Raw genomic sequence first — 14,917 nt, forward strand, 5'->3', positions numbered from 1 at the left:
AACTGATACAGCTAGCAAGAGATAGATAGTGTTGGGAAGGGTAGTTATGCAGTTTGTTGATGCTTGCACAGCTGCCAAAGTGTGCCTTGGGCCTAGAACATTTCCTTACATGGAGATGAGGAGCCCTCACAGCCTATGTTGGGTGTATCACCTTGTTTGGGAATATAATGTTCCTGTTCTGAGTTTAAAGTGTACTTCTTTGTTCTGCTTCAAGTGTATGCATCACACGGGACCTGGCTAAACACATTGCTCTATCTATTTGGTCTTGGTGAGGAGGAAACAGGGTCCTTCACTGGCAACACAGAGGGGTGCTGGCAGACCATCTTCCAGCATCAGCTACACAGCAAGACCCACTGGCCTTGGGGAACTGACACTATTGAAGCAAAGCATTGCTCCATCCAGTGTCTGTGTGAGTCATGTCTTTCGTGGTGACCCCAACACCTGCAAACGGTGCAGTGGGTTAACATCTTGGGACAGCTGCTCCTGGTAGGAGGCACTGTCATCTCTTTGCTATCTTCCATGCAGGGCCCTCCTCCCTGGTGGTGGTAACAGGTGTTAGTTGCTCTACTCTCAGTAACTCTAAGCTAATTATCTCCAATTTCAAAGTGCTACTCTTTTTTTTAAAATTTATTTTATTCAAGTATAGTTGATTTACAATGTTGTGTTAATTTCTGCTGTACAGCAAAGTGGCTCAGTTACGTATACACACACATATGTATTATTTTTCATATATTTCTCCATTATGGTTTATCACAGGATACTGAATACAGTTCCCTGTGCTATACAGTAGCACCTTGTTGTTTTATCCATTCTCTATATAATAGCTTGCATCTGCTAATCCCAAACTCCCAATACATCCATCCCCCAACCCCTTCTTCCCCTTGGCAACCACAAGTCTGTTCTGATGTCTGGGTGTCTGTTTCATAGATAAGTTCATTTGTGTCATATTTTAGATTCCACATATAGGTGATATCATATGGCATTTGTCTTTCTCTTTCTGACTTACTTCACTAAGTATGATAATCTCTAGTTGCATCCATGTCACTGCAAATGACATTATTTCATTCTTTTTTTATGGCTGAGTAATATCATTGTTTATATGTACCTCAAAGTGCTGCTCTTAAGCATTATTCCATGTTCTCTCCCCACCCTTCTTCTAAGTGCAGTTGCTTCTCCTTATTTGTGGTAGTTGTTTTATAAAGTCACCACAAACACTGAATTAGCAAATAGTAAATCATTGCTCTTAGAGGAAATATAGGGTTAAGTTCCTGCAAGCCTCTGGTCACAACATTTTCTTCAATAAATCAATATATAACCTTGTTTTATGTGTGTTTCTGTTTAGACTCCTTTTTTAATATACAGTTGATTTGTTAACATTAAAATAATAGCCAATATCATTATACCTCAGGCCAGAATGAAGTTTATCTACACACATATTTTCTCTGTAAGGCAGTTCACAGCCTTCTTATGTTCAGGAACATTAGATGACACTTCAGCACTATGATTTGGTCCATTTTGAATAGCAAAATCAACAACATACAGCACAAAAGTGCAAAAAAAGTGGTACTAAATAGACCATGGAAAGGATACAGTGTGAGAAATGATACAGGATAGGAGAGCATCACCTTGTTTGACCTCAGCTGGGAATGTGCACATCAGGCAACTCAAATTTTTCACACATGTTTGTGAATGACTGTGAAAGCACTGGGTGTGCTGATTTTGGTGTAACAAACACATTTTAGTGTGTATGTGAATTCACAAATACAGAATTCGCAAGTAGTAAGGATCAAGTGACTGTAAATACTTCGTAACCACTTCAGGTTTACAGATTTCTTTAAGAATTTGATAAAAGTTTCTAACCAGAAAAATGCACTGTTCACATATACACACAAATCTTACATGAAATTCACTTGTGAATTCCAAAGAACCCCAGGTTAAAACTCCTGTCCTCATGCATTTTGTCTGATTCATCTTCATGGAATTTCTTTGAAGTTGGTAGGGACAGAACATAGAGTGATGAGCTCATTTGCCCCGGTTACATCATTGACAGCAATTACATAATTGCCCAGGATTACATAAATAGCATCCCCAGGCAGCCAGAGAGACTGTTACTGAACCAGATTGGTCTGCTTACCCAACACACAGCAAAGCCAATCTACTGACATCAGGTTGTGGTGAAGGAAAATACAGTGTTTATTACAGGGCACCAAGTGAAGAATACAGGTAGCTAATGCCCAAAAGACCCAAACTCCCTGATGACTTTTAGGAATAGGTTTTTAAAGACAAAGTGAGGGGAGTGACATTTGTGGGGAACGTAATCAGCTCATGCACAATTTTCTGATTATTGGGTGGTGAGGTAACCAGGTGAGACCACAGGGGTTAACATTATCAATCTTCAGGCTCCAGGTCATCTGGGGGGGTGTACGTGCTCAGGGTCACGATTCTTCATCTGGTTAGGATATGGTTTCTGCAAAACAACTGAGGAATGTGTATTAGACTTTACCTTTACCTGAGACAGAACTGGGAGTGCTTGGGAGATGACTTGTTTAAGCTATGGTTATTTCCCTGCCTGACTGTGCTATCTTTGTCTCTGTACTACTTACCTGCACCAGGAAGGCCTCCACATAGGTCTCCTCTGTTTCAAGACCACTCCTGGAAATTTAAGTGCTATTTTCAGGGAACTTGCCTTTATTATGAGGTGGTCTCTTAAACATCTCTACTTTGGGACTCATCATCATCATTCTTGTGTGCAGTTGTCCCACCCTTGCAAGTGGACAACTGCATAAGTTTTAAAGTGGCCTGATATCCAGCTTTTATGTCAGATTCAGTCTTTTCAATTTTGTAATCTGTAAGAACTGCACACCCAACACAGGCTTTAGCAAATAATCACTCTCTGAACTTTCTTATGTTTCTGCTGATGGAGGGTGGGGTGATGCAGAGGAGACTAACAAAAAAAAAATTTACTCTATTTTTGAGGTCCATTTTATCTTTTTTATTTTTTGTGGGGTTTTTTTTGTTTGCATTTGTTTGCAGTCCATTTTAAAAGCTGGTTTCCTTTCCTAATTTTTTCTTGCCCATGTGAATAGTTTGATGGATTTCTATTCCCTGGAAATAAACCATGCCAGTGGAACCAAGTCATCTCATCCCTAAAATAAGGGACTAAGTTTAGAGTTTCCAGTGTCTCTTTTGTTCTAACATCCCATGGTTGTCTGATTCTATCTCAGAAGGATTCTGGAAGGCAGAAAGAGGCCAACCAACTAGGATTAAACATGTTCTTCAGAATGTTTGCACTTTAGCAATTAAATATGAAAACATTCTCAATCTCTTACCAAGTTTCACAAGAACAGTGAGAGAATTAATTTCCAAAAATGTTGTAGAAAAGTAGAGATTTAAGAAATGAAATACTAAGGTTTTATATAATGATGCATATTTCATGCAAAAAATGAAATATTTTGAAACAAAATATCCATGTGAATGACTTTCTAAGAGCAAAATAAAAAATAACCTCTTTGACAGAATCAGAACCTTTGGGGGGCATCACTACAGCAGACACACATTGCTGCATTGAAGATATTTTGGAGATGACAATGTTATAAGCATCTTGAGAGATAACAAGTGTGACTTTTTAAAAACAGTAGCAATATCAATGAGTACAATATACGATCAAGCTTCCTTTCTCTGGAAGTTAATTCTACTGATTAGAAAGAATCATACAGAATATAATTTTGAATGCTGTCAGGAACAATAGAAGTTTTCTATAAATCCAATTTCTGAAGACAGCATATACTGTACAACTGTGTATTCAGGGAGGAGGGGGAGAATCTCATTCATTCACATAGTACCAGATATTTTTGTTAATTCTATGTTCTACGACTTGATTCTATGTCACTTTGTAGCAGTAAACAAATCATACTTAAGAATGGTAAAATCTTAAAAATGGGATAATGAAGTCATCTGGAGCCTTGGCTGAACAGCTTGCAAGATTTCACTAGAGCTGTTTTAGAGATAACCTCCCTCAACCGGCACCATCCCTCTCCTACCAGTGTAAGATAAGGATCTTGAAAAAATAGGGAGAAGAGTTTGAGAAGGATAGGTGTTAGCTCTTTGGAAGACCTAAATAGACATTTCTCCAAAGAAGATATACAGATTGCCAACAAACACATGAAAGGATGCTCAACATTACTAATCATTAGAGAAATGCATATCAGAACTACAATGAGGTATCACCTCACACCGGTCAGAATGGCCATCACCAAAAAATCTACAAACAATAAATGCTGGAGAGGGTGTGGAGAAAAGGGAACCCTCTTGCACTGTTGGTGGGAATGTAAATTGATACAGCCACTATGGAGAACAGTATGCAGGTTCCTTAAAAAAGTAAAAATAGAACTACCATACTACCCAGCAATCCCACTACTGGGCATATACCCTAAGAAAACCATAATTCAAAAAGAGTCATGTTCATTGCAGCTCTATTTACAATAGCCAGAACATGGAAGCAACCCAAGTGTCCATCGACAGATGAATGGATAAAGATGTGGCACATATATACAATGGAATATTACTCAGCCATAAAAAGAAATGAAATTAAGTTATTTGTAGTGAGGTGGGTGGACCTAGAGTCTGTCATACAGAGTGAAGTAAATCAGAAAGAGAAAAACAAATACCATATGCTAACACATATATATGGAATCTTAAAAAAAAAGTTCTGATGAACCTAGGGGCAGGACAGGAATAAAGACTCAGACGTAAACAGTGGACTTGAGGACATGGGGAGAGGGGGAAGTATAAGCTGGGACGAAGTGAGAGAGTAGCATTGACATACATACACTACCAAATGTAAAATAGATAGCTAGTGGGAAGCAGCTGCATAGCACAGGGAGATCAGCTTGGTGCTTTGTGACCACCTAGAGGGGTGGGATAGGGAGTGTGGGAGGGAGGCACAAGAGGGAGGGTATATGGGGATATATGTATATGTATAGCTGATTCACTTTGTTACACAGCAGAAACTAACACACCCTTGTAAAGCAATTATACTCCAATAAAGATGTTAAAAATAATAATAATAAATAAAATAAAATAAAAACAGGGAGAGAGCCCCTGAGATTACAAGGGTTCTTGTAATGCTAGAGAAAGTCACCAGTTGGCACAGTGTAGAAGTCCCCACACCCACATGATAATGGGATTGTCTATGGAAACATCGGAAGACCCTAACTGAAACGTTCTCCACTTTGGTTAGTCCAAACAAAGAACATCCTTTCTGTCAGCACAAATAAGAGTCTAGACATCCTCAGAAAATATAGTTTCTTTAGCTATCACCAAATCTTCCCCTCTACCTGTTTCTTATAACCATTTCTTGATATCCACATGGACCTTCTTAATTCCTCATTCAAGTTGGTAGTACATAACAGATTCAATGATCTATCTGGTTATTATTTAACAAATATATATTGAGTGTCTTCTACTTTCCAGGCACTCTGCTAGGCAGGGATGTAACAGTAAACAAAGCCAGTCCATCTATTATGGAGGTTGATCCAACAAGGGCTGGAAAGGGAGCCAGTACAACAGAGTCAGGGAGACACCACAGGAGAAGCACAGCAGGCTGGGCACACAGAAGAACACCTAATTCAGTCTTAGGTTGTCAGTGAAGGAAAAGAATATTAATAAACATCTCTTAAATAGTGTTCACTGTATGCCAGACATCATTTAATTTTAATTCATTTAAGGATTTCAATGATACTAAGTGAAGAGCCAACTTGCAAAGTGAGGAGGTCACTGGAGCATTCCAGGCAAAAAGAACAGCAGGTGCAAAGGCCCAGAGGTAAGAGAGCATGAAAGAGAAATAGATACAGTGGTGCCCCGGAAGCAGCTCATGCCAGCTCACCAGATCTAACTGTTAAGTATTCAGGAATTTTGTAAGCTAGTAACTGTTGGTAGCTCAAAATTGGCCACAACAGAAATATTTATATTATGGAAGATCGCAAATCAATCAGCATTGTTTTCGTGTTTTGTTTTATGTATTTTTTGAGAACCATTTATCAGTGCATCACTGATCCTGAGGTACAGGAAATAATAACCTGAAATTCTTTGTTTGCATGTTTATCTTGGCATCAAATTCTATGCGCAAAGTTATTTGCATTTTTTAATGGAGTTCAAGGTCATTTTGTTGATAGACATGATTACAATGGTGTGCCAACGTCATCTTCAAAAGAGAAAAAAGATGGCATGTTAAAATATCATATGAACATCATTTACATTTCACTGGCATTTTGACCCAATTTAAACTGAACAACGAGATCCCTACATTGTATCTCAAATATACATAACATCTTCTATCTCAGTAGCTTAAGCTAATCTAGCCCTCTCAAATTATAAAACCCCTCTTGTTGTCATGATGCATAGATAATAGCAATTTTTACATCCAGATTAGATGTAGAGTCCATGCATAAAGCACAATGATCTTAACACTCTTAGGAAATCATTTAGGGCAAGGAGGAAAATGCCCCCAATTCTCCTCACCATGAAGTAACATTAAAATGCACATCCAAGGCAGATGGAAGCAGCCCTGAGAGGAAGAAGCTTTTGCTGATCAAGAGCAGTGTTTTAAGTTTAACTGAGGAAAAAAAACACTGTCTAAAAGTGGCAACATTCAGTAGCAAAGAAATGCTGTGTTTCTCGTGAATATCTCTGTTCACGCATTGCTGAGACCTAGAATATGACGAGGGGGTGTAAGCTTTGCTGCAGGGGAAACCCTGAAACGTAGAAATCATATCGTCAAGCATGAAGAATGGCTGGGTCTGGAGCAAGCAGAAGCTTCTACCGAGAAGGGAGATCACTTTTTTCTGCTTTTCTGTGGCTTCCATGCTTTTCCCTGGGTCTGCAGCGAGTTCATACACCAGGTTATTTATGTGTTCATATATTTATTCAGACTTTTAAAAATTGCTGTGCAAATCCTCCACTCAAAGTTCCCAGAAATACATTTATAGATTTTAAAAACAACTCACTGAAAGACAACATTTTTTGGCGGTATAGTTGATTTAAAACATTATATTAGTTTTAGGTATACAACATAGTAATTCAGCATTTTTATAGATTATACTTCATTTATAATTATTATAAAATATTGGCTGTATTTCCTGTGCTATACATTATCCTTGTAGTTTATTTATTTTATACATATTAGCTGTACCTCTTAACCCTCTACCCCTATCTTGCCCCTCCCCCTTGCCTCTTCTCACTAGTAACCACTAGTGAGTTACTAGTTATAAGTCTGTCTGACTTATTTCATTTAGCATAATACCTTCCAGGTCCATCCATGTTGTTACAAATGGCAAAATTTCATTCTTTTATATGGCAGAGTAGTATTCCATTGTGTGTGTGTGTGTGTGTGTGTGTGTGTGTGTGTGTGTACCATGTCTTCTTTATCCATTCATCTGTTGATGGACACTTGGGTTGCTTCCCTATCTTGGCTATTGTAAATAGTGCTGCTGTGAACATTGGGGTGTCTATACCTTTTGGAATTAGTGTTTTTGTTTTCTCCAGATATATACCCAAGAGTGGAATTGCTGGATCATATGGTAGGTCTATATTTAGTTGTTTGAGGAACCTCCATACTGTTTTCCATAGTGGCTGTACCAATTTACATTCCCTCCAACAATGTACAAGTGTTCCCTTTTCTTTACCTCCTTGCCAACATTTGTTATTTGTGGTCTTTTTGATGATGGCCATTCTGACATGTGTGAGGTGATATCATCATTTTGATTTGCATTTCTCTGATGATTAGTGATGTTCAGTATCTTTTCACGTGCCTGTTGGCCATCTGTATGCTGAAAGACAACTTTTGTCTTGTCTACCATCTTTCCCATTCAGAGCTCACTGTTTTTTTTTTTAACAGGATCATTCTGGGCCGTCTTCCTGATGCCATCACAGCCTCTGCCTGAACCCCAACAGGAAGGTCCAAAGCAGCAGGTGCAAACCCAGATGGGGAAAACTGGTGGATTACTCTGTGTCCAGAAAAATGGAGCTCAAGGCCACGAACAGATACACCATCCCAGGGAACCTTGCTGTCTTCCCCTATTTGACCATGGGGCTGCTAGCTATTGGCTGGTTCTTCACTCGCTGGTACTTTGTTTATGAAGCCACCTCCACCAAGCACGCTCATGATATGTACAAAAAGCTTCTCATCTCCTTGGTGGCCTTGCTATTCATTGACTTTGGAGTTCTCTTCCTGTTACTCTGGGTTGGCATCTACATATGAGCTCCTAAGGGATCCAACCAGGTAGATTCATTGAATCTTGGTTTTTGTAAATTATTTTTTTTTAACTGTTGCTGGAAGTGTCCCACCTGCTGCTCACAGTAAAGGCAGATGTGGAAAGAGAAAGGAAGTAGAAAGAAAGAAAGAAGAAAGGAAGAAGAAGAAGAGAAAGAAAGAAAGAGAGAGAGAGAAAGAAGAAAGAAAGAGGAGGAAGGGACGGAGGGAAGGAGGAAAGAAGGAAGGAAGGAATTAGGAAGGAAAGAAAGAAATCCTGAATAGGAACTTCAGAATAAGTTTGATGCTGGTAAGCTGCCCAGCATTGCCCCTGACCTTCAGAACTAGGACCACGTCATCCTCATAGCATTTACTCAGGGCCACAGCTGCAAAGTCATGGAAACCTGCAAAGCAAGCCCATCATCAGACAATAAAAATCATAATAGCACTTATGATGTGCCAGGCACTGTTGATTTAGTCATTAAAAAAAAACAAAAAAGGAAAACTACCTTTTGTGGTAATGCTATTATTATCCCCCATTAGAATTCTCTAACAAGGCCCCCCAAATACCCATAAGTAATACGTGGATCAGAGTTTATCCAAAATAAATGTCATAAGCTTCCGGCTAGCCCTAATCTGCACTCCATTAAATATGGCTTTGCCTGTGCTGATGACACTAGTTGTTAGTTAATTCTAAGGGAAGGAAACCAAGTCAGTGTTTAGGGTGTGAACTGACAGATGGATTAGCAATTCAAATCTTTCTCAAGTCAGGGGTTTTTATTTTATCTCCACAGCTACAGCCTATGTACAGCACCCCACCTCTCAGTCCCCCATTTCTAGAGCTCTTCTGTGACTTAATTTTGAATGACTTGTCTTGGGTCATCTGTCTTGAGTAGTATTTGTATAGTATCAGCATCTACCAGCAGGTGTCTCTAGGTCACTGAAGGAGCTTCATTAGATTTTGGAGAAGGAAAGAATAAAAAAGGTATTTGGGACACAACGAGGCATGAAGCAAATACCAAGTGATGCCCTACTCCAGGACCAACCCCAAACCTCCAGGTGGCAATTATAAGTGAGTGAGTGAGTGTGTGTGTGTGTGTGTGTGTGTGTGTGTTTGTGTGTGTGTGTGTGTGTGTGTGTGTGTGTGTGTATGTACACACACACATCCACCCTTCCCCTTCAATGCACATATAAGGAAAAAATATAACTTGGAACATTAGGAAACATTTAGAGCAGCCATAGAACAAATTGCAGAAATATGGATAGATGCAATACAAGTCATCTTAAAGCCTTCAAATGCCCTGCTTTTGTCTGATGTCTGTAGAAATTTGCATTTATAAACAAGAGAGTCTTTGAATGAGTATGTTAGGCTAAACCCTGCTTTCTCTGATCTTCTTGGCATGGACAGCTAAAGATAGACTCCAAAATTAGTTAGACATCAGGGACTGTGCCTTGGCTACACTGGGTGAGCACTGTACAGATTTGGTAGGACAGAGATCGTTCTGTGAGCTTCCAGTTTCTGGAAACTCAGAGTAAAGACCCTGGAGATGAAGCAAGTTCTGGACTCTACATCTGGATTTCCAAAGACTCTCAACCACTTTTAAAAATCTATGATTGCTATCTCAATGATACCAATCACCCAAAGAACAGTGTTAGGACAGGATGAAGTCACCTTACAATACTTGAACATAGAGGATCCGTATCCTACAAGAGCCAGTGTGTGAAATGGAGTCTTTCCAAATGAGTGGGGTAGTCACAAGTTCCCACCAAAGAGAGAGTGGGGTGGTTGAAAGAAGGGCCTTGAGTGGCTCACTCATGGTCACTCTTAGCTAGATAACACAGATAATTTGATTGAAACACTAGCTTTTCCGACGAATACTTAACAATGATGGCTATGAACTGATACTATTTTATTGTTGCATGGTAGTTAGCAATGTACAGTCAGAACCAGAAGAACTCGGTTGAATTGCAGATGGCTCATTTGGTAAAGCACGAATGACAAGAAGGTGGGTCTTAGAAGACAACTGAATGGACGTGTTTCTAAGGAAATTCACTGGTACATCCATCAGGAAGGCTTCACACCGAACTTCAGGTGGAGGGAAAGAAAGCTGGACAAGCAGGTACAGTGGAGGAGGTGATATGACAGAGGTCAAGGGCCAAACAATTGCCCCAGGTTTCTGAACAGACACAGTGTAGTGTAAAGGCTCACCTTATAGGATCCAGCACCAGATTGCCTGGGTTCAAATATTTGCTTTACTTATTATTGATACCTGTGTGCCTTTGGGCAAGTTTTATATACTATGTGCTTCATACACTACGTGACTCATCTATAAAATGGGGACAATAATAGTACCTAGTTCACAGGGTTAAATATGTTAATAGTGTATTAAGCTTTTAGAACAGTACTCGGCTTATATTAAGAACTCAATATGCGCTAAGCTATTGTTAGTGATCTTATGTAAAGGATGACGAACCACTGTTGGTGAGCTTTTAAGAAATCACGGGAGCATAAGCTGTGCCAGAGGCAGCAAATATCACAAATTTTTTCAGTAATAAAAGATAGAGTTTGGGAGATTTAACAGATCAATGAAAAATTAATCAACAGTCAACCTAAAACACAAATGGAAAATTTTATTCACATCAACCTGAGGATTATAACCAAGGAGACAATCTTTCAGAAAGCTCTGAGGACTGTTCCAAAGACGTAAGGGGGAGGCCAGTATATATGTGATTTCAGAGAAGGGGTATGTACGATCAAGCACACGGCTTGGTAGAAGGTTACTGCTATTCGCAAGGAACAGATATCTTCTTTAAAGGTTTTAGTGCTTTTCTAAGTATGGGAAGATGCAAGAAACTGGGTTCGTAAAATTTTCTCCTGAATATATCTATGTGAGGCCCAGTTCTTCCGTTTTTCCCAGAACACAAATTACCTCATCCTGATCTTTGCTCTGAACTCTTTCAGGGTGTACTGTAGGTCAGTGACTGCAGTGGCTAATGACTTGATTCTTGTAGAACTGGATGGTGGGCAATAGTCTTTATGTTACAGTTTCTTCCTTTTCGGTCTTAATTTCAATCAAGGTTTGGGAAACATTTTATGACAGGTTTGTCCCACGGTGCTAAGAATGCTTATTCCCAGGTCAGGCGAGGATTTCATTGATAGGTCATTCAATGTACTGTTACTGGACTTGGCTCTATTAACAGTAACTAAAAGCCCCTGGACAGCCTGTTTTCCTAGCCTGTTTTGGTCCAGGAAATGTTTCCCTCTTGTTGCTTCTTCCCATAACTAGAGGTACACTGTTAAAATCATTGCTCTTATAGAACTCTATATTTGGTCAATTGTTTCAAGTCCTCTAGTCATTACTTTTTTTATCGGTGGTTCAGTCACACAGCTGATAATGCAAGGAGCAATAATCTTGCAAAATAGGCAGAATACAAGTAATATAGCTAGTGACATCAATAAGGTCATAAGTAAGTATTTAAGCTAAGACCATCCAAAAGATGTGGCCCCATGTCTCCCCAGGTCATCTGACCCATCTGTTCTGCACCAATCACTATCTTTAAGGGAAGTGAGATGTTGGCATTGTACATAAAGTTCACCAAAGAGTCTGCACGCACAAGGTGAGTGGTGGGTCATCGTGACCCCTTACAGGATTGAGAAAGGAATGTTATCTTCTAAGGAGTTACATGGCTGGAGAAAGGAGAAAATTGATCTTTGTGGCGGAGCAGGTATTTCTGCCATTGGGGTAGTCTGGTTAATGAATAATGCAGATGAACAGTGCACACTGTAGGGAAGAAAGGAGGCCCAAATGGGCTGAGAAAAAATTTTCTGTTTAGATTTCTCTTGTCTTGTTTTAAAATATGAATTTTATTTCATCAAGCACAACATCCATCCCTCACAAAAAATCTGGGGTAGATTTTGAAGCTGATGGTTTCAGAGCATTTCAGAGTTAATCACTCAAAACCAGCAAAGGGGGCTTCCCTGGTGGCGCAGTGGTTGAGAGTCCGCCTGCCGATGCAGGGTACACGGGTTCGTACCCCGGTCTGGGAAGATCCCACATGCCGCGGAGCGGCTAGGCCCGTGAGCCATGGCCGCTGAGCCTGCACGTCCAGAGCCTGTGCTCCGCAACGGGAGAGGCCACAACAGTGAGAGGCCCGCGTACAGCAAAAAAAACAAAACAAAAAAAAAAAAACCAGCAAAGGTCCACTGGCTGCAGTTGGTCTGAACAGCTCTATATCTGTCCCTTCTCCCTAGTTCTTCATAAAATTTTTCAAACAATAATCTTCTCCCAACGTTGCAACCTCAATACCTCCAAAATTCAAAGCACAGCATAACTTATCCTCATGAAGATGTAGTGTCCTTTGGAATAGAGCACGATTTTAAAGAGTTAGCTAGAAAACATATTTTGATCACTTGGCTTTGAACTCTCATTTAAAAACCATTTCAAAGCTAAAGGAACTATTAGTTTCCCTGTTAGTCTATACTTTTTTGAAAAGGTGCCTAATTAGGATTTATCCACTGTGGCCACGTGTAGCAGTTGATCATCAGCCTTGACAAGATCATAGGTCATGGAGAAGAGCAAACTTGTTTCCATGTTGTTAAGTTCACCACCATGTAGTTTAACTTTCAAAGCTTTGAATGAGTCCCAAATTCCTGCTAGTAGCTGTGCACTCGGCTGTCAATGTCTCCACATCTGTAGAATTCTGTTAATTTATCTCATCATGGTCCATTACAAGAATCCCTGATCAAGTGATATAACCCTAATCTAGTTTTACCTATATTGAATCTTATCCCCAAATTGCAATAAATATTATCTAAGGTCTCCCAGGTAGATCTGTGAGTGAGAAGTACCAATTCTAGGTAATTATGTACAACATCTTTATGGATTCCATGGTGGTTATTCTCATCTAAATGCTGTAAGGTTTCCACCATCTATTTTTTTAAATGAAGAAAAGTAATTAAATTGCTTTATTGCTGTGGTATCACATGATAACTTTCCATCATCAAAGTAATCACTCAAAGCTCTTATGTATCCCAAACTTGTACAGTATTTCAGTATATTTATTAGTTACATTGGCATCTGGCCAAGTTCTGTATGGACAGAAGTATGAAGGCTAGGCCTCCTACCCTGTTTATGGAAATCATATGTGATTGGTCCATCAATTATTTCCATCAGATTAAGTGATTTCCTTGCAGGAAAAGAGGGTCAAAGAGAATAAGGTCGGGGCTTCCCTGGTGGCGCAGTGGTTGAGAGTCCTCCTGCCAATGCAGGGGACACGGGTTCGTGCCCCAGTCCGGGAGGATCCCGCGTGCCACGGAGCAGCTGGGCCCATGAGCCATGGCCGCTGGGCCTGCACGTCCAGAGCCTGTGCTCCGCAACGGGAGAGGCCACAACAGTGAGAGGCCTGCGTACCACAAAAAAAAAAAAAAAGAGAGAGAATAAGGTCTACTGTTTACATGAAGGGGAAGAGAATAAAGTGAATATTCGTTGATCCTACTATGTGATAAACAATTTACCCATCTTCTTTCGTTATATCTTCACCATACACTGCAAAAAAGGTGGATTTAGGCTCATTTTACATTTGAGGGCAAGTAACTTGTGCAGGATCACACATCATTCATTTAGTCATTTATCCATTCAACAACATGCATTGAGTGCTTACTATAAGCTAGGTGTTTGGTAAACAACAGGTGTCGATTTGGGTAAACAACAGCAGAAAGACATGGGTGACTTCAGGTTCTTTTCAGTTTTCCTACAGTGAGTCACAGGAATGGAAACTCAGTCCCAAATGTTTCAATTTGGAAATGAAGTTCAGAGAAGGCAGTGCCTCTTCAATTGAATGAGCATGTGTTAAGTGCCCATAGGGAGCAGAGTCCCATGTTAGAACCATTAGAACCCTAATCTTTGGCCTCGTGAGCTATCGTTGTTGTTTGAAGAACGGAGCATTACCTTCCCATAAAAGAGCAGAAACCTAACATACAAAATCAATTAAAAAACAAAAAGTGGGGCTGTTCAATTTAGAAGAGGGAATGCTTGAATTTTTGCTCACACACCATCCCTCACCATGGTTCCTGGGCAGAACATCTCAGATTGTGTAGGACAGAGTTTGAAAACCACTGATCAAATGAGTACAACACTGATTAAGGAGAGTGGGCGCTGAGTGCCATGCCCCCTGGGGTGCTGGTCCAGGGAAGGTGCTGGGAAGCTCTCGTCCTGGGACCCCCGGAGTGTAGACTGAGCAGCCATTCATGTTCCAGTCCCACTGGTCTTCACAACCTTCTGTTGGCAAGGGCTAAGGTCCTGTCATCTGATGATCTCCATCTCACAGCTGGGAGGAAGGTCGGCAAGTACAGGGAAGCACTCACACCCACCTCTGCAGTTCATAGACTGTTTTCTTGGTGGTCACAAGCAGCAGGTAGAGAGCCTTGAGAATATTATAGTGTTCGACGTATTTTCAGGGGCATAAATATTTCCAACCCTCCCACTGGTGTGCTCAAAGTTAACAGGGGCAGAGAGATGGGATGCCATCATAGCAGTCAGATTTGATGGTATGAAGGCGTATGAAGCTTTAATGGTATGAAGGGGTCTTTGGGCTAGTAACCATCATGTTCATGAACTTGGGGAGATTGAATCTGGAAACAAGATGGGGGCAATGGCTAAGACATTCTTC

The 14,917-nt window shown here is 40.3% G+C and overlaps 1 protein-coding gene across 1 annotated transcript in view; it reads left to right on the plus strand.

The window, feature by feature from the left end:
* LOC307185312 (dolichyl-diphosphooligosaccharide--protein glycosyltransferase subunit TMEM258-like) overlaps positions 1 to 8,341 on the plus strand; it is a 58,126-nt gene extending 49,785 nt beyond the window's left edge. Inside the window, exon 3 of the mRNA XM_079919379.1 lies at positions 7,895 to 8,341. Within this exon, the coding sequence (XP_079775505.1) occupies positions 8,018 to 8,257 (240 nt within the window). The 5' untranslated portion in view covers positions 7,895 to 8,017 and the 3' untranslated portion in view covers positions 8,258 to 8,341. The remainder of the gene's footprint in view (positions 1 to 7,894) is intronic.
* The last annotated feature ends 6,576 nt before the right edge of the window (positions 8,342 to 14,917 follow it).

This window comes from Stenella coeruleoalba (genome assembly GCF_951394435.1).
Source record: "Stenella coeruleoalba genome assembly, chromosome: 1".
NCBI lineage: Eukaryota > Metazoa > Chordata > Mammalia > Artiodactyla > Delphinidae > Stenella > Stenella coeruleoalba.